Below are 25,684 nucleotides of genomic sequence, written 5' to 3' on the forward strand. Positions count from 1 at the left end.
TTTCTGTATCGACGGAGCCCAGGAAGACTTGCTAAGGAAAGAGGGAAAACATTGCCGAGGGGCAAAGTTACAATGAATAACAAAAGAGCGCCTCCAATTCAAGACAAGTTCGATTAGAGTAATGCGTGTAGTAGAAGTATCCGAGCAGATACAACAGACGTGAAGTGCGCCAGATCACCTTAAGGAAGAGCAAAGGACACAATTGTCTGCTCTATTATTTAAGTATAAGAGAGTATTCGTACAGCAACCAGGTATCATCAAGGGATGTACATGACATCTGAACGACAAGCCACACAGAACATGCTGCCATAGTTTCTATCCAGTTCCTTGGAAACAACGCAATGCAGTGGACCATGAAATACGGAGGACGTTAGACTGGAATCTGATCGAACCTACAAACAGTTCCTACTACAGTCCGCTTCTCGTTGTGCCAAAACTGGGTGGAAAAATACGTCTAGTACTCGATGTACGTGTAATTAACACTTTTTTTACCAATATGTACTCACATAGAAAATATGGCTGAGCTGATTCAAAAGTTCAGTGGAGTGAAGTATTTTACAGCAATTGATTTGCGAGCATATAAGCAATTTTCTAATAATTTCAGATAAGCGTATGATGATTCAACAGAAATGCATAACATATGGTTCATAGTGATAATGTAAATACATATGTTTTGTTTCAGCAACATGACTTTTAGTTTTGTTAAGGAAAAGTTAGTTACAATGTTTCTTAATTTAATTTAAGACTGTAGTTATTAGTGGATATCCGTTTCAGTTTTTTATGAAAATATTAGTATTAGGTACACGAGAATATGCATGTCAAAACCATATGACTGCATATATTCAAGGCAACGGCATATGACTATAGATAATTAAATATTTTAAAGACAAAAGTCAGTTCACTTGGTGAAGTTCTTACGAAATTTAATTGAGAGAGATTACAAACGAGGCTATTAGGAAGGACAGTGATGGAACAGGTTGAGCGAGATATATGTGATCGTCATGGGGTGTTTGAGGGATGAATTTATGTAGACGCGGGAGTAGTTAAAAATGATTCAAATGGCTCTGAGCACTATGGGACTTAACATCTGAGGTCATCAGTCCTCTAGCACTTAGAACTACTTAAACCTAAGGACATCACACACATCCATGCCCGAGGCAGGATTCGGACCTGCGACTGTAGCGGTCGCGCGGTTCCATACTGAAGCGTCTAGAACCACTCGGCCACACCGGCCGGCGACGCGGGAGTAGTAAATAAATTTGTAATTGAATTCTGTAAAAGTTGTAATCAGTTTTGAAGACTGACAGAAAAGCGGATTAGTGACGTTTACTGTGAACAACGAGATCCAATGAAGAGTTATGTGTTACCAGGTGCTAAATAAGTTATGAACACGTGATGGTGCAGCGTCACAAAAGGGAACTAGCGAAGATTCGCTAGAGTGATTCTCTGTGTGCTAAAGAGCAAAGATATACTCAACTATGGCATATACGATAACAGTTATTGTGCTCCATTAAAATAGTATGTGAAGACGCTAAAGGGAATTATCACTAGAGTTTACCATGGACAACGTGAGTGTGTTGATATGCTACTCTGATATTCATAAGTGACTATACAGGGTGTTACAAAAAGGTACGGCCAAACTTTCAGGAAACATTCCTCACACACAAAGAAAGAAAACATGTCATGTGGACCGGAAACGCTTACTTTCCATGTTAGAGCTCATTTTATTACTTCTCTTCAAATCACATTAATCATGGAATGGAAACACACAGCAACAGAACGTACCAGCGTGACTTCAAACACTTTGTTACAGGAAATGTTCAAAATATCCTCCGTTAGCGAGGATACATGCATCCACCCTCCGTCGCATGGAATCCCTGATGCGCTGATGCAGCCCTGGAGAAGGGCGTATTGTAACACAGCCGTCCACAATACGAGCAACAAGAGTCTCTAGATTTGGTACCGGGGTTACGTAGCTTTCAAATGCCCCCATAAATGAAAGTCAAGAGGGTTGAGGTCAGGAGAGCGTGGAGGCCATGGAATTGGTCCGCGTCTACCAATCCATCGGTCACCGAATCTGTTGTTGAGAAGCGTACGAACACGCCAACTGAAATGTGCATGAGCTCCATCGTGCATGAACCACATGTTGTGTCGTACTTGTAAAGGCACATGCTCTAGCAGGACAGGTAGAGTATCCCGTATGAAATCATGATAACGTGCTCCACTGAGCGTAGGTGGAAGAACGTGGGGCCCAATCAAGACATCACCAACAATGCCTGCCGAAACGTTCACAGAAAATCTGTGATGATGACGTGATTGCACAATTGCGTGTGGATTCTTGTCAGCCCACACATGTTGATTGTGAAAATTTACAATTTGATCACGTTGGAATGAAGCCTCATCCGTAATTAGAACATTTGCACTGAAATGAGGATTGACACATTATTGGATGAACCATTCGCAGAAGTGTACCCGTTATAGTATAATAAGGTAATGGAATAGATGATAATAAAATGTTGAAATGCGTGGCTTTTTAAAATGTATTGAATTAATGTGATTAATTTTTCGGCATGAATGACAATCACAATAAGCTGAGCTATGCCTGGAAATAAGTTCGTCTTAGTTCATATTATTTTGCAGGGCAAAGTATTTTCTATCTCCGCTGTAGATTTGTGCTTACCATTCTTTATAATGCTACGTTTGGTCGCCGTGTTCACCTTTGAAGTCTTGACCGTGTTCACATTAAGCTTTTCGGATCTTCATAATATTCCAAAGTACATAGGTGGGCTTCAGTTCTTGTAATTACCGTACTCCCACGACCTTTCTGTTAATAAAACAATACTGTATTTTTATAAACGGCGCACATATGAAATACATACTCCTCACTTACTCATAGCGGCCCCAAAATGGCAGTCTACAATTACTCGATAAAAATGGCGTGCTTCTCACTCGTTCATTAGCTGAGCGCGAATCCTTCCTTCCTCCTACTGGTACCATAAAAAATCCTCTGTTTTTTAACAACTGAAAGTCAAAAATACATGACGGTAGGCATAGGCACTATGATGGGCTACCACTTCATCTTCTCTCTTTGCCTTTTGAGAAGACGAAAACATCAAGGAAATGCAAAAGGTTTATCACACCGTGGAGGCCAATCAGCTGCTGATAGTGCCTGCACACGCCGTACATGGTACGGAAACAACTGGTTCTCCCGTAGCACTCTCCATACAGTGACGTGGTCAACGTTACCTTGTACAGCAGCAACTTCTCTGACGCTGACATTAAGGTTATCGTCAACTGCACGAAGAATTGCCTCGTCCATTGCAGGTGTCCTCGTCGTTCTAGGTCTTCCCCAGTCGCGAGTCATAGGCTGGAATGTTCCCTGCTCCCTAAGACGCCAATCAATTGCTTCGAACGTCTTCCTGTCTGGACACCTTCGTTCTGGAAATCTGTCTCGATACAAACGTACCGCGCCACGGCTATTGCCCCGTGCTAATCCATACATCAAATGGGTATCTGCCAACTCCGCATTTATAAACATTGCACTGACTGCAAAACCACGTTCGTGATTAACACTAACCTGTTGATGCTAGAACTGTAGCGCAATGAGTCGCATGTCAACACAAGCACCGAAGTCAACGTTACCTTCCTTCAATTGGGCCAACTGGCGGTGAATCGAGGAAGTACAGTATATACTGACGAAACTAGAATGAGCTCTAACATGGAAAGTAAGCGTTTCCGGACACATGTCCACATAACATCTTTTCTTCATTTGTGTGTGAGGAATGTTTCCTGAAAGTTTGGCCGTACCTTTTTGTAACAGCCTGTATAAAACATGGCAATTTTAGAGCCTAGCCTGCCTCGCCCCTTCAACCCCCCCCCCCCCCACACACACACACCATAAATCTACGGGATAAATTATTTCTGCGGAAGTCCCAGAGTATGCTCGTACGCACGGGAAGCTCGTTTAGTCTGTTCGGGGCGAGTGGCTGTGACGTCACGCTGAGCGAGTCGCAGCGACAGGAAGGGGCGATATCGGGGCCGGAAGCGGCCGGGGTGATGTCGGGTATCTGGCAGTGCCAGACGAGCGGGCGAGCGGTCCAGTCTGCAGACATGAAGCGCGGCCTGTTCGTCGCCACTGTGGCCCACGTCGCAGGTGAGTGCTGCGTTTCCAACTGCCGTGCTCATCTTCAGGAGTACCAATAACTAAACACTTTTGTAAGGTGATGCACAACTACAGCTTTTTTCGCGAAAGACACACACTTTCAGCTACTGTCATAAACATTATTATATTGCTGCTGGTTCCGTGCTTGTTTTGACACTGGGCAAAAGATTCGTAATACCGTGTTGCATCCTTGTGCGTTACATGTAACTGCCTTAACATTACATTAAGTAGACAAGCGTTATTATTGACATGTAATAACAACACCCGATAGTACATTTATTTTATTAGCTAACGCAGCTATAAATGAAAATTTAAAAAATGGCATTTTTTTCACTCTGCCGTCCACCGTGCCATTTCTATACCACTTTCAACAGAAAAGTTTAATGAGGAGATTAATTTACTTAAAAACATAGCAGTCAATAATGAATATACGCCTAACATAGTGGACGATATCCTAAAAAAGAAAACTTCAAGAACTACCACGCTCAACACGTCATGCGTTGAAATTAACCCAAAAAAAACGTTTTTCTATTCCTTTCATAGGACCCATTTCCTATCAGATTCAGCGCATGCTTCGCAACAAATACAACTGCAATGTCGCCTTCTCTACTAATAATAATCTAAAGAGAAACTTCATTCATAATTTGAAATCCATTCGCTCCCCTACAGAAAGTTCTGGCGTTTATAAGATTATCTGTGGTACCTGCTCCTCCTATTATATAGGGCAAACTGGACGTGCTTTCACCATCAGATATAAAGAACATGTTTTGAGAAAGAACGGCACCAGTCCCCTAAATTCATCCTTTGCCGATCAACTCTTAATTACTGGACACGTGCCTAAAGCCATGGGCGATAACAATATTCTCCATACCGAAAAGAAGGGGCGTAGGTTAGATGTTTTAGAGGAATTGGAGATTTTCAAACATCTCTCTCGTCATGACGGCCTCATTCTCAACGAACAGCTGCAGCTGCGAAATAAAAACTTTTTCGGCTGTATAAAGCCATTGCTTGATCTTTGATTCAGATTTCCTCATGCAGTTTACCGAAATGTTGTTTTCCTGTTACATCTTTGCTATTTTATTGTATGTCATAACTAACTTTTTTTTACGTTACAAAATGTATCTCGGTTAGAGCAGATAAATATGTAACTTCATCCTATTATTATTAGTGCTTATGTTATGCCTGAATCAGCTTCATCACAATTTCATGTGTCTAATTTTGAATGTACAGTAGCCTAGTTGTTTCTGCGGCTACTAGATGGCGCTCGTAGCAACACCATGTTTACCTGTCCACACTTTCTAACGTGGGCACCTCAGTCTTGTTGCAACCCTTGTTCACTAAAGTACGAGCAGGCCTTAGCGGCTCCCCATCTTACTTGCAACTATTCATGACGTCGCCTTTCCGGCTTAGATCTTTTTTTAATATGTGACTTGTAAGTACTGCATCTTTCTCCAGTCAGTACAAACATTAATTGTATTAATGTATTATATACGTAATATGTTTTAGAACAGTTAGTTTAATTCTGAAGACGACGCTCATAGTAGCGTCGAAACCTGGTCAGTTTTGGTTTAATATTTGTGACCGAGGGCTTATTTGTTCTAATATAAAAAAAAGACTGCCTCCCGATTTTCTCTGTGTCCCTGAGACTTGAGAGAGAAGTAAATTATTTAACGTTGTTACCTTTCTACAGATGTAATTTTGAGTGTCGTTAATTTTAAAGCGACGCGTATGAAAATACAAGTGTTGGTTACTTGTGGATGCAGTAGGGGATAAAAATCGTGGGACAAAACAGAGATTCATCTACATCTATATGGATACTCTGCAAACCATACTTAAGCGCCTGGCAGAGGGTTCATCCAACCATCTTCACAATAAATTTTTATTATTACAGTCTCTAACAGCGCGCGGAAGAAGGGAACACGTGTATCTTTCCGTGCGAGCTCGGATTTACTATTTTATTATGATGTCCGTTTCTCCTTATGGGGATCGGTGTCAATAAAATATTTTCTCATTCGGAGGAGAAAGTTGGTGATTTAAATTTCGTGAGAGGATCTCGTGGCAATGAGAAACGCCTTTGTTTTAATTATGTCCACCCCAAATCCTGTATCATGTCCGTGAAACTATCTGCCCCATTTCTCAATAACACAAAGCGCGCTGCTCTTCTTTGAACTTTCTCGATGCACTCCGTTAAACCTATCTGGTAAGGCTCGCAGACCGTGCAGCAGTACTCCGAAAGACGACGGACAAGCGTAGTCTTAGACGTCTCATTAGTAGATCTGTTGCACCTTCTAAGTGTTCTGCCAACAAATCGCAGTCTTTGCTTTAGTTTCCCCACAATATTTTCAAAGTGTTCTTTCCAAATCAGCCGTCCGGAGTGGCCGGGCGGTTCTAGGCGCTACAGTCTGGAACCGCGCGACCGCTACGACCGCAGGTTCGAATCCTGCCTCGCGCATGGATGTGTGTGATGTCCTTAGGTTAGGTAGGTTTAAGTAGTTCTAAGTTCTATGGGACGGATGACATCAGAAGTTAAGTCCCATAGTGCTCAGAGTCATTTGAACCAATCTTTCCAAATCAAGTTGTCCGTAATTGCAATTTATAGGCATTTAGTTGAATTTACGACCGTTAGATTTGATTGCTTTATCGTGTAACCGAAATTTAACGGAATCGTTTTATCACTCATGTGGATGATTGATTCAGATGGTTCAAATGGCTCTGAGCACTATGGGACTTAACATCTGAGGTCATCAGTCCCCTAGAACTTAGAACTAGTTAAACCTAACTAACCTAACGACATCACACACATCCATGCCCGAGGCAGGATTGGAACCTGCGACCGTAGCGGTCACGCTGTTCCGGACTGAAGCGCCTAGAACCGCTCGGCCATCCCGGCCGGCTCATGTGGACGACCTCACACTTTTCATTATTTAAGGTGAATTGCCAATTTTCCCACGATACACATTTATAAATTGTTTTCCACTTTATTGTGTACTTCTGATGACTTTACTAGACGGTAAAGGACAGTATTCCCTCGCAAACAACCTAAAACGGCTGCTCGGATTGTTTCCTAACTCGTTTATGCAGATGAGGAACAGCAGAGCGCCTGAACAATACCTTGGGGAACGCCAGAAATTACTTATTTTTTCTTGATAACGTTCCGTCAATTACTTGGAACTGTGACCTTTCTGACACCAAATGAGGAATCCAGATTCATAACTGTGACGATATTCTATTAGCACGAAGTTGATTACAAACCACTTGCGAGGTAGAGAGATTGGAATATACCCATCAAATAATTCAGGACCTTTGATATAAGTACTGCTCTTACAAAAAGAGATTATCACAGAAGAGGAAGTCGTGCCGAGCCGCATCAAACCACTCAGGTGACTGATGACCCCATCAAAAAAGACTTTCTTTTCAGTTAACACGCCGGCACATTTCTGTTATGTTCCATCCATCTCAGTCTCTGACTCGCCTTGAAGATGGCTGGGAGGTTTCTAGCCGAAATATCGCAAGAAGAATTGTCGCTGTCCCGAGTGCACGCCCGAAAGATGATGGAACATTATGTCCGCCGGGAAAACTTCAAGAATCACATTTCTGTTAGTTTGTGAGAATTTTTTACGAAGACTGTTGGGGAATTTTCGGAACCATATGAGGGTATTCGTTTAGAGAAAAAAAACCAGTTGTGGCGTAATAAAAATAACTGAAATGCCTGGGTTTTAACGTTTGCATTATGAGCCTATGCAGCAAAGTGCAGTGAAGATTACCGATAATATGTTTGATGATGTTAGTAACGTTTATAATATTGATGTGATTGTATTACTTTGATTCCCGAAGACGAGTGCGTGGCGAAGGAAAAACACCAGTAGGAAATTAATGCTGATGGATTAAGTTACCTAAACATAGTGACCGGTTGCTGTATTGACATTGTTGTTGTGTTCTTCAGTCCGTAGATAGGTTTGATGCAGATTCCACGCTCGTCTATGCTGTGCGAGTCTCTTACTCCATTTGACTCTCCTTACGTGACTCAAGCCTTGGTATCCGTATACAGCTTTGAAGTCCCACACTTCATTACCAAACCGACGATTTTTGGGTGCCTCAGAACGTGTTCTGTCACCCGATGAATTCCTTTTGATAAGTGTCCCATGAATTACATTATTCCCAATTCGATTAATACAGACACGTTTATTACAGAACACTCGAGTGAAATTACACTACTGGCCATTAAAATTGCTACACCACGAAGATGACGTGCTACACACCGACAGGAAGAAGATGCTGTGATACGCAAATGATTAGCTTTTCTGAGCATTCACACAAGGTTGACACCGGTGGCGACACCTACAACGTGCTGACAAGAGGAAAGTTTCCAGCCGATTTCTTAAACAGCAGTTGACCGGCGTTGCCTGGTGATACGTCGTTGTGATGCCGCGTGTAAGGAGGAGAAATGCATACCATCACGTTTCCGACTTTCATAAAGGTCGGATTGTAGCCTATCGCTATTGCGGTTTATCGCATCGCGACATTGCTGCTCGCGTTGATCGAGATCGAATGACTGTTAGTAGAATATGGAATCGGTGGGTTCAGGAGGGTAATACGGAACGAGATGCTGGATCCCAAAGGCCCTTTATTACTAGCAGTCGAGATGACAGGCATCCGCATGGCTGTAACGGATCGTGCAGCCACGTCTCGATCCCTGAGTCAACAGATGGGGACGTTTGCAAGACAGCAACCATCTGCACGAACAGTTCGACGTTTGCAGCAGCATGGACTATCAGCTCGGAGACCATGGCTGCGGTTACCGTTGACGCTGCATCACAGACAGGAGCACCTGCGATGGTGTACTCAACGACGAACCTGGATGTACGAATGGCAAAACGTCATTTTTTCGGATGAATCCAGGTTCTGTTTACAGTATCTTGATGGTCGCATACGTGTTTGGCGATATCGCGGTGAACGCACATTGGAAGCCTGTATTCGTCATCGCCACACTGGCGTGATGGTATGGGGTGTCACTGGTTACACGTCTCAGTCATCACTTGTTCACATTGACGGCACATTGAACAGTGGATTTTACATTTCAAATGTGTTACGACCCGTGGCTTTATGCTTCATTCGATCCCTGCGAAGCCCTACATTTCAGCAGGATAATGCACGACCACATGTTGCAAGTCCTGTACAGGCCTTTCTGGATACAGAAAATGTCCGACTGCTGCCCTGGCCAGCTCATTCTCCAGATCTCTCACCAGTTGGAAACGTCTGGTCAATGGTGGCCAAGCAACTGGCTCGTCACAATAAGCCAGTCACTACTCTTGATGAACTGTGGTATCGTGTTGAAGCTGCATGGGCAGCTTTACCTGTACACGCCATCCAAGCTCTGTTTGACTCAATGCCCAGGCGTATCAAGGCCGTTATTACGGCCAGAGGTGGTTGTTCTGGGTACTGATTTCTCAGGATCTATGCACCCAAATTTCGTGAAAATGTAATCACATGTCAGTTCTGGGTTTGGGTTGTTGAGACATCGAGGTAATCGGACTCATCGGATTAGGGAATGACGGGGAAGGAAGATGGCCGTGCCCTTTCAAAGGAACCATCCCGGCATTTGTCTGGAGCGATTTAGTGAAATCACGGAAAACCTAAATCAGGATGGCCGGATGCGGGATTGAATCGTCTTCCTCCCGAATGCGAGTTCAGTCATGTCAGTTCTAGTATATTTGTCCTATGAATACCCGTTTATCATCTGCATTTCTTCTTGGTGTAGCAATTTTAATGGCCAGTAGTGTAAAAAAACACTGAATCTATACTCGGCAAGGCACCTTATTGTGTGTGGTGGAGGGTACTTAAGATACCGCTGTCTGTCCACCATATACTGTTGCACCCGTGAATGAGCGCGTGTGGTATCATTGTCGGAAAACCATCGTTCTCCTTAATTTTTTTTTTTTTTTTAGTCAGTCTTCAGACATTCGTCTGTAGTCTGTAGTATTACATTTCAAGTTCTTCGTTTGCCTTCTACTCCGATTTCCCCACAGTACAGGTTTCACTACATTACAGTGCTCTGCTCCAAACGTATATTCACAGAAATTTCAACCTAAAATTGTCTTATGTCTGATACTACCAGACTTCTCTCTGCCATAAATGTTCTTTTCGTCAGTGCTACTCATTTTTTCATGTCCTCCTTGTACCGACTGTCATGGATTATTTTGCTGCCTTAAAATTTTCCTCGTTCCTGCTACTTCTCGTTACTTTCGTCTTTCTTCGATTTACTCTCAGTCCATATTTCGCACTCATTAGACCGATCATTCAGCGTTCATCAGGTCGTGCAGTTCTCCCTCACTCTCACTGATGACAGCTATATCATCAGCGAATCTTGTCAACGATATCCATTCATCCTGAATTTTGATTGCTTTCTTTAGTCTTTCTTTTTCTTTCCGCAATTGATTCTTCGATGTATAGATTGATTATTAGTGGCGAAAGACTGCATCCATTTCTTAGACCCAATTTAATCCGAGCAGCTCGTTCTTGGTCTCCCACTCTTATTGTTCCCTCTTGGTTCTTGTACATATCGTATATTACCCGTGTTTCCATATGTCTCGCCCACATTTTATTCAGAATATCGAACTTCCTGCCAAAATATTACATTGTCGAACGTTTTTTCCAAAACCACCACATGTATGGATTTTTCTTCAGTCTTACTTCCATTATCATTCGCCGCATCGAAACTGCCTTTCCTAAAGTGAAACTGATTATCATCTAACATATCCTCAGTTTTCTCTTCCATTCTTCTGTACACCATTCTTGTCAGCAACTTGGATGCATGAGCTGTTAAGCTGATTGTACAGTAATTCTCGCACTTGTCGGTTCTTGCTATCTACGGAATTGTTTCTCCGAAAGTATGATGGTATAACGTCAGTCTCATACATACCAGTATGAATAGTCGTTTTGTTGCCACTTCACCCAACTATTTTAGAAATTTAATAATCTTATCTGTCACTTCTGTCTTATTTGATCTTAAGTCTTCCAAAGCTATTTTAAATTCTGATTCTAATACTGGATCCCCTATTTCCTCTATAATGGCTACTGTTTTTTCTTCTATCACGTCATCACACAATTTTTCACCTCATAGTTGCCTTTAATGCGCTTATTCCACCTATGCGCTCTCTTCACTGCACTTAACAGTGGAATTCCCAATGCAGTCTTAAGGTTACCATCTTTGCTTTAATTTAATCGAAGATTGTTTCGAGTTTTCTACATGATGGGCCTATACTTTTTCAGTTTCTTCACATTTTTAAGTAGTCATTTCACCTTGGCTTTCCTGCACTTCAAATTTATTTCATTCCTAAGTGACTTGTATTTCTTTGTTTCCGAATTTCCTTGAACATTTTTGTACTTCCTTCTTTCGTAGATCAACTGAAGGATTTCTTCTGTTAGCTGTTGTTTCCCCGCAGTTACCGTTCTCGTACCTATAATTTTCTTTGCAACTTCTGTGTTTGCCCGTTTTAGATGTGTCCCTTCTCTTCAACTGAACTGCCTACTCAGCTATTCATTTTCGCCCCAGAGAACGTCAAGCATATCTCGTCATTGTTTAGTATTTTCGAATCGCGCTTCTTTGTGCAATGATTCTCCATGACTAGTCTTAATCTTCAACCTGCTCTTCAGCATTATTAAGCTGTGATCTCAGTCTATATCTGTTTCTGCATACGCCTTACAATCCAATATCAGATTTCGAAATCTCTGCCTGACCATGGACTGGACTGGACTGGACTGGACTGGACTGGACTGTTCCCATATCATTGTCATTTTCACAAAGGATAGGAATGTCATCCACAGATCTTACCATAGATAACTTTTCATCCACAATATTATTACAACTTCTGAAACTTCCTTTTATTTACTTTATTGCTTACTCAGCATACAACTTCTACAGTGGAACGGAAGCAACGCATCCTTCGCTTACATCCTTTTGCAAACGGGATAGTTCTTGTGTATTATTAGTTTTCCCCTGCAGCGTGTAAATGTTATTCAAAAAATTCCAAATATCTAGCATAGCTTCGACAAACTTTATGAAATTGTGTTGATGTCTCTCAGATGTTGCTTCGATAATGAAACCCAACGTCAGAAATTTCTCTGTGCTCCCTTCAGATTTCCTATAGCCAAACTAATCGCTATCTACCACATACACAGTTCTGTTTTCAATTCTTGTGTGTACTATTCCTGTCAGCAAATAGGGTGCGTGAGCTATGAAGATTGTACGATAGTCCTCGCTTTTATCAGTCTTTGCTATCCTTGGGAATGTGTGGATGATACTCTCCCGAAAGTCTGGTTGTTTATCTAGAAACTAGCGCGAAGAGAAAACTAGCGAACGAGAATTATCTCTGGTGTAAACGGTAGGCGTGCGCGAGAGAATTGCATTCGGTCGTGTTCGGTTCGCACTTGTGTTCGTTCGTGTTTCGCTGGTTGTCGGTCTGTTAACGATACTTGTTTTTAAGTTCTCTAACAGAACAAGGGAAGTTATTCCAGAGTCGGGTTCCCGCTACTGTAAAGGACTTGGAGAAGGTGACTGAGCGATGCAGTGGAACAGAGAGGATTTTATTATGATGGGAACGTGTGTTTCTGTCATATTGTTCTGACATAAGCGTTAAGGACGAGGAGAGATATGAGGGACAGTGTACATTTATAAGGCAGTAGATGAGGCAGAGTGTATGGAAATCTCTGCCTTTGTCTGCACGCAGCCAGGACAATTTTGCATATGCTGGTGAAATGTGATCAACAAGTCGAACGTCGCAGATATATCGGACGCAGGCATTCATGACCAGTTCCAGACGTCGCGAAGTTTCTTGAGAGAGGCTTTGTAGGATATATCTCTGTAGTCATACGATGTGACAAAACGCATCCTCAAACAAAAAGGTTAACTTTAAAAAAAAAAAAAAAAAGACTGCAAACCGGAAACGTATCAGACATCGCTTGAATACTTAGTCACCTTGTATAAAACATGTTTCTGTTATTCACAAACAATTTTTCACTTGCCAATAACTACAGGAAACCCTTGCCTTTGACCTAGTTGAAGAACATTGAGTACAAAAAAATGTATGTACGAGGCGTATTAGGAAATTAAGGTTCGATTAGGCGTGACGTGAAAATCCGATGAAACTTTGCACAGACGTGTTGGGCAGCGTCTTTAGTGTCCCCGTCTATCCCTTCATATCGCTCTTTTCGGTTCTGAGCACAAAGTGATCACGTAGAAAGGCCTAAAACAACAGTGTCTCCCGCGAAGTATGAGGATCTGGTGAGAGATTTCGCCTGAAGCTATACAGCCCACATAACATGAGTGAAACGTTTCTTTCTTCAAGACAATTTTAAGCCGCATTCTGCAGGGGCAATGAAGACGCTCCCGCAGGGTTTCCGATGCGAAGTGTTTGATCACCCACAATACAGCCTTAATGGGCTACCTCCGCCTCAAAATGTTGGATGTGATTCACCATGAGGGTATTAGGCTTTCAATGGGGGCCTATCGCACGAGTCCAGTTGCTAGTCTATGTGTCGAGGCTGGAGAGCCTGCGCTGTCCATTCGGAGTCTTCTCCTCGTGGTACGGCAAGCATACAGGGCCAAGTCCACTCCTATTTCGTTGGCGTCCAACACCTTTTCACAGCCGGCACTGGAACGTCTCTTCCGCCACCGTCTGTGCAAAGGAGAGTCTCGAGTCAGTACACCTTGAGGGCATTAAGGTCCTCAACCAGGGATGGAGTAGGGGATCTCCCTGGCTACTACAATGGCCGAGATTACTTCTTGATCTGGCTGCTTACAAGAAGTATTGTACCCCGGACCACCTTTTCAAAATTAAATTTACTGAGATTTTAGACCGCCATTCAGATTTTATTACTGTTTACACGGATGGGTCTAAATAGAGGGATTTTATGGGCTGCTCTGCTGTGTTTCCCGATACTGTCCGTAGGATAGAGCTCCCAGAGCAGTTCTCAGTTTACTATGCAGAACTGTTTGCCATTCTGAAAGCATTAGAGCATACGCGACGACATTGTGGCACGAAATTCATCATCTGCTCCTATTCCCAAAGTGCTCTACACACTCTTGAACAGATATACCCAGCAGATCGAATGGTGCAAGAAGTGCAGGACGCACTCCTGCTCTCGCAAAAGCAGGGTAAGGATGTAATTTTCTGCTGGGTTCCAGGGCACATAGGGATTCCTGGCAATGAACTTGCAGATGCGGCTGCCAAGGAGGCTTGCTCCATCCCACCTCCTGCTCGCTGTTCCGTCCCCCTGCAGGCCATTACGTCTTTCGTGACTCGGAAGGTCATGCGTTGGTGGGAGGCTCAGTGGCTGGAAGTGAGGGATAATAAGTTGCGAGCGGTGAAGGATTCTCTCCGACCGTGGCTCACCTCCTTCCGACAACGACGAGCTGAGGAAGTAGTCCTTACGCGGCTTAGAATAGGACATTGTCCGTTGACACATGGCTTTCTGTTACTTCGTGAGGAGCTACCAACGTGTCAGGCATGTGGGACACAGATGCCGATACGACATATTTTAAGTGAGTGTGTTTTATATGCGGGTTTGAGGGAAGATTTCAGTTTCCCACCAGACCTGCCCTCTATTTTAACTAATAATGAGACGAGTGTGGCTAGAGTTTTACGTTTTTGTGTGATGTCTGGACTTCTTCCCGAAATATTGGGATTGAGATCTTAATGTGCTGTAAAGTGGTTTGGTCACCCATTATTTGTAAGTGGTCACCCAGCCAAAGTTAATTATTTTTACTTGTTTTTTATTGGTATTTTATTTGTAGTGTTATCTACCTGTTTTGATGTGCTGTGTCCAATATTGAAATTTTAGCATTTACAATTCTCGCAAAGATCGCCTCTGAATTGATCCTTGTTTAACAGACCTTGGCTGCATTCGTCAACATTTATTTTGGGAACGGGCGCTGATAACCTCGTTGTTGTGCGCCCTAAAACACTAATCATCATCATCATCATCATCATCCGTTGTTCATCTCTGCTCGTATGAACCGCTGGCTACGAAGTCAACATTTTGGCACAAACAACGGAAGGCAGACCAGCGCAGAGAATTGACGAAAAGCACAGGCGGCTGCTTTCTGTGACGAGGGAACTGGGAAGTTTGTGCAACGCCACGACAAATGTCGAAGTCGGAGCGGCGACTATTTATAAAGGAAGCTGGAAAGTGTGGGTAACTGTTGCGAATAAAAAAAGTTTTGATATTCACTGTGGTTTTCATATCGCGACCGAATGGACCTTACTTTCAGAGCAGCCCTTGTAAACTTCACTTGCATCAAAAGTAATTGCTTTGGACACGTGAGAGTGTAGAAGTTACGCGAACACCTAATTTTTATTATTTATAAAATGTGTTTTTAAGGATATAAACTACACACTGGATTATCGCTGAATGACGTGCGGTTCTAACGACAATGAAAGCAAACACGTAAACAAAAAACAAAGAGAGGTCGTCGCCTTCATTTTCTTTCTCCCACATTCATTTACGTTTCTGTACCTACCAATGCTACCGTTATTACCGCTAATCCTACCGTTCACAACGTATTTTATGTGCTGTACCAAAACCACCGAACCGTAGGTTTGGCAGAGCGCAACTCTACTAGAGATGTGATAGGTGCTCCTAGAATCCAAGATACTCTTAAAACAAAGACCGAAGGAAAAGAAATATAGTCCTATGAAAATTGTCGAAGCCGTCAAATGTCCTAATGAGATGGTGAGAAGGACGACAAATTTATTAGGTGCTGACACAAAGCCGAATATCACACTAGACGGCACTACTCTGCAAGTCGTAGATAACTTCTGCCATCTTGGATCTACTGTTGAATCAAACATCTCTGTTGACAAGCAAATTGATGCTCGCATTGGAAGAGCTGCAACAACTTTTGGCAAACTCTCTACACGTGTTTGGAAAAACAACAAACTCTCTTTGACCACCAAAATTCTTGTATATCAAACTTGCGACCTCAGCATCCTTTTGTATGCATCGGAAACATGGACTATCTATGTGGACTATCTATGCCAAAGAAGAACGTCGCCTTAATGGTTTTAATGGCTCTGAGCACTATGAGACTTAACTTCTGAGGTCATCAGTCCCCTAGAACTTAGAACTACTTAAACCTAACTAACCTAAGGACATCACACACAACCATGCCCAAGGCAGGATTCAAAACTGCGACCGTAATGGTCTCGCGTTTCCAGACTGTAGCGCCTAGAACCGCTCGGCCACTCTGGCCGGCTGGCCTTAGTGCTTTCCACATGCGGTGCCTGAGATCCATCCTCGGAGTAACGTGGAAGGACCGAGTGACCAACGAAGCAGTGCTATCTATAACTGCAACAGTATTTCTGCTATCTTGAAGCAGAGACGACTCCGCTGGCTGGGACACGTCCACCGTATGGATCTTGACAGATTACCACGCGAGGTGATGCTTGGAGAGATCTCTATAGCCAAAAGACCTGTAGGACGTCCTGTATTGAGGTTCATGGACTCCTGTAAACGAGATATGGAGCTTTGGAATCGGCACAAACAGATGGGAGGCACGGGCTAGCATGAGACCAGAGTGGCGTAATGATATATATCATCTGGAATGTCAAAGCATGATGAAGGCTTGTTAGACAGATTAAGGCAGAAAAAGTTTCGCAATGCTACCACTGCTCCTGCCTCAGCAGCCAGATACACTTGTGACAATTTCGGCAAGAGATGCCGTGCTGCCATCGGCTTCACAAGTCATATGAAAAAATGCAACCCATAAACACACAGACGCTGCAACAATCATCTACCAAGATGTCGTGGCCAATATATGCATCAGGTGGGAACGGAAAGAATTAGCACGAGCTTTGTAATTCTTTTTATTAAAACGTAAAATGAACAATAAATTTCGTTGTAAGTAAACAAGTCCTAAAATGTATCTGTTTTGCTGATAAGAAATAAAAATAAAAGTAAGACCTGATCATTCTTACGTTGATGGTTACCTTTTAATTTTCGCTGCTTATGTTCACGGTAATTAGATTGCTGATGTACACTGACCAGCCATAACATTGTGAACACCGACCTGCAACCGATATAAACCCATCCAGGCGATAGCAGCATCAGTGGTGAGGAATGGCCGCTAGCCAGACACACGTACGGTGCATGTAGTACCAGTGAGTGTGGTACCCGTGTGTAGATTGGGAAAGCGAACGATCTTACCCGAGTTTGACATTGGGCACATTTTGATGGCCAGGAAGCTGGACGCGAGCATTTTGGAAACTGCACAACTAAAGTGCGCGTTATTTACGACGGCGGCCAAGTTTAGGTTCGTTCTGCACATCTGACCTTACAAAACACAGTCAGCCAATGAACAGAGAACGACGTTGCCAGAGCTCGACCACAGTGTAGAGCACGAATGAGTGTCTTCAGTTTTAGAAACGTTCAGTCATAAATAAAGTCTTGATAGCAGACTTCCTTTTATAGAAAGTTTGGAAAAACCATTCTTTATACCAATTGCTTCATACTCTATTAATTAATTGAACCAAAAAAGCAATAAGCCTCCTAATTCAGGCGATAGCAAAGAAACTCGTTCTCACTAACTGCTTTTACGCAATAAAGAACAGCGGTAATTGTTTATTTCCTATTGTACTTCGACGAAACGTAATTCATAGTCATACCAACAGTGTTTGTTACATGATTCTTTAAAGTCCTCCAAGAATTATGTTGATTGAGGAGCTGTGTTAGCGTAATGGTTACGGTGTTTGGCTGCTAAGGAAAAGGTTCCGAGTTTAAACCTTGTTTGGTTCTTAATTGTTTCTTTATTTAAAAACTATATCTACGTGTCTTACTTCATGAATTTTATTCGTTTGAATGTAATTTTTTGAAATTTCTAGTGGCAACTAAAATCCACCATACAGAAAGTATACGCTGTGACTTTTACCTCTGCAAACTTTTCAAAATTTCGTGCAATGGTTTACAACATTTAATGCTACACAATAACTGCGCTGAACATCGAAACAAAATTAAGTCATTTATGGGGGGAAGGTAACAGTCAAGAAGATGTGTAAAATCCAATTTTTGGGCCAAATAGTTTTTGTGAAATCGAATGATAAAGTGTGTCAAAGCAGTCGGAACGCCATGTGTCTGCACAGGCGAGCAGTGCAGTGATGACAAAATGGTGCACAGCGCGGAATGCGGGGAGCACGTCTCTGTAGCAGCGAAAGGGATAATGCGGCCGTGGTGGCTTTACTTCATAAACTGCGCGCTCCCCCCGAAACGTAAGTTTGCGAACTATATTATGGCGCTGCTTCTCTTGGCCCGTACAACTGGCAACGCAGCAATCTCCCGCGTCTGGGCGGGCATGCGCGAGCCGCCAAGATAAAAGAATTGAACTGTAGTCGGGTGTTCGAGCAGTGCTGTGGTGGGTGTCTTTAACAAGTCACGAAATCAAGGAGAAACGACATTCAGGCGTCGTAGGCGGGGCGGATTGTTAAAACAGGACAGGAGGCGAACAGTGGAGAAACTAACATCAGAATATAATGCTGGGCAGTGTACAAGTGTGTCTGAACACACAGTGCACCGAACACTGCTAACGATGGTTCACCGTAGCCACCGACCCATGCGTATGCCAATGTTAGCACCACCACATCAGCAACTACGACCTACATGGGCACGTGACCATCGGCACTGGATATTGGCGCAGTGGCGGAGCGTTGCACGGTCTGATCAATCCCGATGCCTTCTTCATCAAGCCGATGGGACGGCTCAAATCTGTCGTTTTCCAGGAGAACAGCTCCTTGACACCTGTACTGCGAGACGCCGCAGACAAGCTGGCGGCGGCTTTGGAGAACATTCACGTGGGAATCCACGGGTCCAGTGGAGTTCTCGCAAAGCACCATCACGATAACGCCCAAGGAGTATCGTACACTGGTTGCAGATCACGTACACATCTTCATGACGATGATCTTTCCCAACGGCAGTGGCATTTTTCAACAAGATAACGCACCATGTCACAAGGTCAGGACAGTGATGGAACACACTGGCGAGATCCAATTGATTTGCTGACCCCTCCAACTCGCCATCTCTGAAACTGATGGAACACTTAAGGGATGGTGGCCGAGCGGTTCTAGGCGCTACAGTCTGGAGCCTGTGACCGCTACGGTCACAGGTTCGAATCTTGCCTTGGGCATGGATATGCGTGATGTCCTTAGGTTAGTTAGGTTTAAGTAGTTCTAAGTTCTAAGGGACTGATGACCTCAGATGTTAAGTCCCATAGTGCTCACATCCATTTGAACTTAAGGGATGTACACTGATCAGGCATAACATTGTGAACACCGGCCTACTACCGACATAAACACGTCCAGGCGATAGCAGCATCAGTGGTGAGGAATGGCCGCTAGTCAGACACACGCATTGTGCATGCAGTACCAGTACGTTGTTTTGGATGGTGAGTGTTCATCGGAGGTGAGGGTATCATCTGGAGTTCCCCAGGAAATGTGGTAGGTCCGCTGTTGTTTTCTGTCTACATAAATGATCTTTTGGATAGGGTGGATAGCAATGTGCGGCTGTTTGCTGATGATGCTGTGGTGTACGGGAAGTTGTCGTCGTTGAGTGACTGTAGGAGGATACAAGATGACTTGGACAGGATTTGTGATTAGTGTACAGAATGGAAGCTAACTCTAAATATAGATAAATGTAAATTAATGCAGATGTATAGGAAAAAGAATCCTTTAATGTTTGAATGCTCCATTAGTAGTGTAGCGCTTGACACAGTCACGTCGATTAAATGGCTCTGAGCACTATGGGACTCAACTTCTGAGGTCATTAGTCCCCTAGAACTTAGAACTAGTTAAACCTAACTAACCTAAGGACATCACAAACATCCATGCCCGAGGCAGGATTCGAACCTGCGACCATAGCGGTCCTGCGGTTCCAGACTGCAGCGCCTTTAACCGCACGGCCACTTCGGCCGGCCGTCGATTAAATATTTGGGCGTAGCATTGCAGAGCGATATGAAGTGGGAGAAGCATGTAATGGCAGTTGTGGGGAACGCGGATAGTCGTCTTCGGTTCATTGGTAGAATTTTGGGAAGACGTGGTTCATCTGTAAAGATGGCTGGTTCAAATGGCTCTGAGAACTATGGGACTTAACATCTGTGGTCATCAATCCCCTAGAACATAGAACTACTTAAACCTAACTAACCTAAGGACATCACACACATCCATGCCCGAGGCAGGATTCGAACCTGCGACCGTAGCAGTCGCGCGGTTCCGGACTGAGCGCCTAGAACCGCTAGACCACCGCGGCCGTCTCATCTGTAAAGGAGACCGCTTATAAAACACTAATACGACCTATTCTTGAGTACTGCTCTAGCGTTTGGGATCCCTATCAGGTCGGATTGAGGGAGGACATAGAAGCAATTCAGAGGCGGGCTGCTAGATTTGTTACTGGTAGGTTTGATCATCACGCGAGTGTTACGGAAATGCTACAGGAACTCGGGTGGGAGTCTCTAGAGGAAAGGAGGCGTTCTTTTCGTGAATCGCTAGTGACGAAATTTAGAGAACCAGCATTTGAGGCTGACTGCAGTACAATTTTACTGCCGCCAACTTTCATTTCGCGGAAAGACCACAAAGATAAGATAAGAGATTAGGGCTCGTACAGAGGCATATAGGCAGTCATTTTTCCCTCGTTCTGTTTGGGACTGGAACAGGGAGACAAGATGCTAGTTGTGGTACGAGGTACCCTCCGACACGCACCGTTTGATGGATTGCGGAGTATGTATGTAGATGTAAGTGTAGAAAGTGGCGTCAGAGCTCATGAGCCCCCTCCCCTGTTAGATGATTTGTGCGGGCAGATGTGGTGCCAACTCCTACCAGCGATCTATCAAGGGCTCATTGCCTTCATGAAACGACGTGTTGCCGTTGTTATCGGTGCAAAAGGTGTATTACTGTTATGTTAGAGATTTTTGATGATACCTAAGAACCGTTTATCCTGAATCATTCCATCTTTCCTCTGACAAATTACACATGCTGTAAAGGGCATCAGTGCATATATATATATATATATATATATATATATATATATATATATATATATATATATATATGTGGTACCTTAATATGTACTCATTTGAGTGTGATGGTTGTTTATTTCTGTGTGTCGAACAGTTTTCCGACAAGCACATGACAGATTTTATGACCTAATGTTTTCTGAGCGGTCGCAGCTGCACCAATAACCGGACTATCCCTGATAATGTAGACTAACCGTTTTTTCGCCTAAGCATCCACACGTCAGCACCTGAACCGCTGCCCACTAATAGTTTGGTCTTCCCACATGCACTTGGAGGTACTAACCGAGCTAAAACCGTGTTTGTAACAGCAGTAATTATTAGTTTCCGAATTACGTAAATACTTTCTAATATTGTACGGTACAACGTCCTAAATTATCAGTAGAAATATCTCTAATACCTGATACACCCCGTATAGCATACTTTATGAGGTGACCTATGTGAAAGGTTGTATGCGTGTTTCGCATTTCATTAGTGATATTTTATTGTCATTGTCTTCTTTGTAACGACTTTAGTAAAAGGCTTGAAATGCTTTGCATGTGGCTCTGTAGATACGATATTAACTCACGTAAATCAGCACTGAAATGCGAAAAATCACTAGTTTGGTTTATGTTATCCGTAGGTGATCAGTATTCTTCTTTCAATTTCCCTCCTCAGTCGTAATTAGAAGCCAACGGAAGAAACGTCAAGGGACGTATGTGGGAAGTTCTGCAACAATACAACGAAAAGCTGGTGCTGAATTCAGTGTTAAGTGCCCTAACGCAACGCATTTCACGCTTGCGCACCATTCAGGCACCTAAATTCTCTGTTCCTACAACATTGACACACACAGTGGTTACGGTTACTACAAGCCAAACCACAAGTTGGGAAACGGGGCCAAATTTCTAGTAGTTTACTGTCGAGTTGAGATTTTCACAAATGTTTTGTTCATATCTTACAGAAACTAGCAGTAAGGCAATAAACAGCCTTTTAAACACGCCGCTAACGGCAATCAAGTAATTTATAGCAATACAACAGTTAGAAATTTTTTTTTAAAACACAAAAGCTAGCAGTACTGCAATAAACTACCTTTTAAAACATGCTGCTAACGCCAATCAAAGTAATTTATAGCAATACAACAATTCAAAAAATTTAAAATTTTTCGACAAGCACATGACAAATTTTATGAGCTAATGTTTTCTGAGTGGTCGCAACTGCACCAATAAGCGTACTATCCCTGCTAGTGTAGACTGTTTTTCCGCGTTTGCAGGCTACTAAAGTAAATATAGAACTTTGTTAATAAAGTACGATGAGGTAGTGAAGCTACCAACACCGCCATTAAAAAAATTAAACAGGTCTCAGCAAACACACGATTAATGGCAGTAAAAGGAATTTACAAACGTGGGGGAATTTAAAAAAAAATTAAAAAAAGTGTCCTCGAATATCATTATAACATAACAGATATGACGGACCGGTGTAAGACGGCCACAAATCACCCACTCAGGAATGCTCAGGCTAGACAGAATACTGACCAATTTAAATACGCCCGAAAAACACATTTGCCACTCTCAGGCTGGTCACTGCACCGACTTTTAGCCAGCGACAACTTGTTATAAGGTGGCTTAACTTGCTGACAGAATTAGAGCTAACCTCGTGCAAGAAAACATTACACCACACAGTCCTGAATGAGCGACCACATGATCAACCAACAAGAAGCACGAATTTACTCATAACCAACGATAGAATAGCGAAACAATTAAACTGCCCAAAACTACACCTCCTATCGGACAGTAACAAGAGGAAGAGGAAAGATCACTGACTTCAATTACACCGGTGCCAGGGACAGGAAACCCGGTGGCCGGAGGCCACAAGGCAGAAGAGACGATGGTTACACAAAATTATTACTTAATGATTAAACCTTCCACGAACTTAACTTGCAATTATGCTCGAACAGGCAGTACACGACCTCCGATGGCCAGGATGCACACATCCGACCGCGCACGCGTCGCCAGCGTACCCAACACGCCACGGTCACGCGACAACACGCTGTGTCACCGGAGTTCACGTCTTCTCTCCTACGTTGACGGGTAGTGACCGCTCCTTCATGTTAGTGTAGTGTTAGCAGTTAGCCAACACTACGCACACTACTTTGTTGAGGAGGCCGAATGCACGCGTTAACTCACACAGGCTGGCGTGAGGTCTGAAACAGGATACGTAATGAATGCTATAAAGAAAAGTACGTAGCTGCTGGAATACTTAACTTTAATCCATTATTGTTGTTCATCGCTCTTGACGATACAAGTGAGACTCTGTAGATACATGCAGTGTAATGCTAATGGCGCCTTGCTAGGTCGTAGCCATTGACTTAGCTGAAGGCTATTCTATCTGCTCTGCAAATGAGCGAGGCTTCGTCAGTGTGCATCGCTAGCTAAGTCGTCCGTACAACTGTGGCGAGAGGTAGTCCGTCTCTCGAGACCTGCCGTGTGGTGGCGCTCGGTCTGCGATCACTGACAGTGGCGACACGCGGGTCCGACATGTACTAATGGACCGCGGCCGATTTAAAGCTACCACCTAGCAAGTGTCGTGTCTGGCGGTGACACCACAGTTAGGTGTCTCCTTTTAAACTCCAGTGTTGAAACGGAGGATTTCAAGAAGCTTGTTAACGTCCCACCAAGGCGAAATGGACAACAACTACTCGTGGGGCGATTCTGTATACAACCAACACGCGGGGAGCTCTTCCGTCAACTCGACCCGCTCGTTACACACAACCGACATACATCACGTGGCGACTCGGTACAGCCGACCACGCCTGCTTCGCGCTGGAGAGCCACACTGCCCTCCCGTGTCCACCACTCTCTCCGCACGCAACCCCCTACTTCCGCGCCACCACACGAGGTTACTGTGGTGAAATGAAATGATCGTATGGCATTGTTGGCCGGGAGGCCCCATGCGGGGAAGTTCGGCCGCCGTATTGCAAGTCCTTTTACGTTGACGCCACTTCGGCGACTTGCGAGTCAATGATGATGAAATGATGATGAACGCAGAACACCCAGTCATCACGAGGCAGAGAAAATCCCTGACCCCGCCGGGAATCGAACCCGGGACCCCGTGCGCGGGAAGCGAGAACGCTACCGCAAGACCGCGAGCTGCGGACGTCTCTGTGGTGTCACCGCCAGACACCACACTTGCTAGGTGGTAGCCTTTAAATCGGCCGCGGTCCGTTAGTATACGTCGGACCCGCGTGTCGCCTCTATCAGTGATTGCAGACCGAGCGCCGCCACACGGCAGGTCTAGAGAAACTCCCTCGCACTCGGCCGAGTTGTACAGCCGAATTTGCTAGCGATGGTTCACTGCCTACATACGCTCTCATTTGCAGAGACGACAGTTTAGCATAGCCTTCAGGTACGTCATTTGCTACGACCTAGCAAGGCGCCATATTCAGTTACTAGTGTGTATTCTGAACAGATAATATTGTGAATCATGTATCGTCAAGAGCGACGTTCATCATTAATGGATTAACGTTAAGTACCAAACTAATTACGTCCGCTTTCTGAATTCTAATTCCTTGTCATGTTCCAGACCTCACGTCAGTATAGTTCTTCCCTCCTCACGCCAGCGTGCGAGAGCTAAAACGCGTGCATTTCGGCCTCCACTCGTAACACGGTGTTGGCTCTTCTGCCAACACCACAGTTACAACCGGTCAAACATCTCACTTCCTCCATAGTAGTTTCCCGGAAGCAAGCAGCCACTTAATGACAGACAACATATGAAAAAAATGTCAGGGGAAGAAAAGGAAAAGCAATGCACTCTACACAGAAGGTGTAGCACGAGTCGACACACGGCTCAACCATTTACCTTACTTTGTGAAAAACAGAGTGCTCGCTACTCACGACAATCCGCTCTGAATACCAATGTTGTGTATCGTGTATCTATCTATGTAGTTTTGCACGAGTGGTGTTCCAATAATAAATTAAATACAAAAACTTCCTGGCAGATTAAAACTGCGTGCCGGACCGAGACTCGAACACGGGACCTTTGCCTTTCGCGGGCAAGTTTTGTACCATCTGAGCTACCCAAGCACGACTCACGCCCCGTCCTCACAGCTTTACTTCCGCCAGTACCTCGTCTCCTGCCTTCCAAACTTCACAGAAGTTCTCCTGCGAACCTTGCAGGACTAGCACTCCTTACATTTTTTTCCATAGATCAGATTGGTTTTATTCAGGCTTACAATATACCATCCTCGGGGAAGATCAGTTTGGATTCCGTAGAAATATTGCAACACGTGAGGCAATACTGACCTTGCGCCTTATCTTTGAAGAAAGATTAAGGAAAGGCAAACCTACGTTTCTAACATTTGAAGACTTAGAGAAAGCTTTTGACAATATTGACTGGAATATTCTCTTTCAAATTCTAAAGGTGGCAGGGGTAAAAGACAAGGAGCGAAAGGCTATTTACAATTTGTACAGAAACCAGATGGCAGTTATACGAGTCGA

General features: G+C 43.8%; 1 protein-coding gene across 1 annotated transcript in view; it reads left to right on the forward strand.

The window, feature by feature from the left end:
• Positions 1-4,067: 4,067 nt before the first annotated feature.
• Positions 4,068-25,684, forward strand: part of LOC126210151 (uncharacterized) — a 74,804-nt gene continuing 53,187 nt past the window's right edge. Inside the window, exon 1 of the mRNA XM_049939301.1 lies at positions 4,068-4,153. Within this exon, the coding sequence (XP_049795258.1) occupies positions 4,111-4,153 (43 nt within the window). The 5' untranslated portion in view covers positions 4,068-4,110. The remainder of the gene's footprint in view (positions 4,154-25,684) is intronic.

This window comes from Schistocerca nitens, chromosome 10, assembly GCF_023898315.1.
Source record: "Schistocerca nitens isolate TAMUIC-IGC-003100 chromosome 10, iqSchNite1.1, whole genome shotgun sequence".
Taxonomy (NCBI): domain Eukaryota; kingdom Metazoa; phylum Arthropoda; class Insecta; order Orthoptera; family Acrididae; genus Schistocerca; species Schistocerca nitens.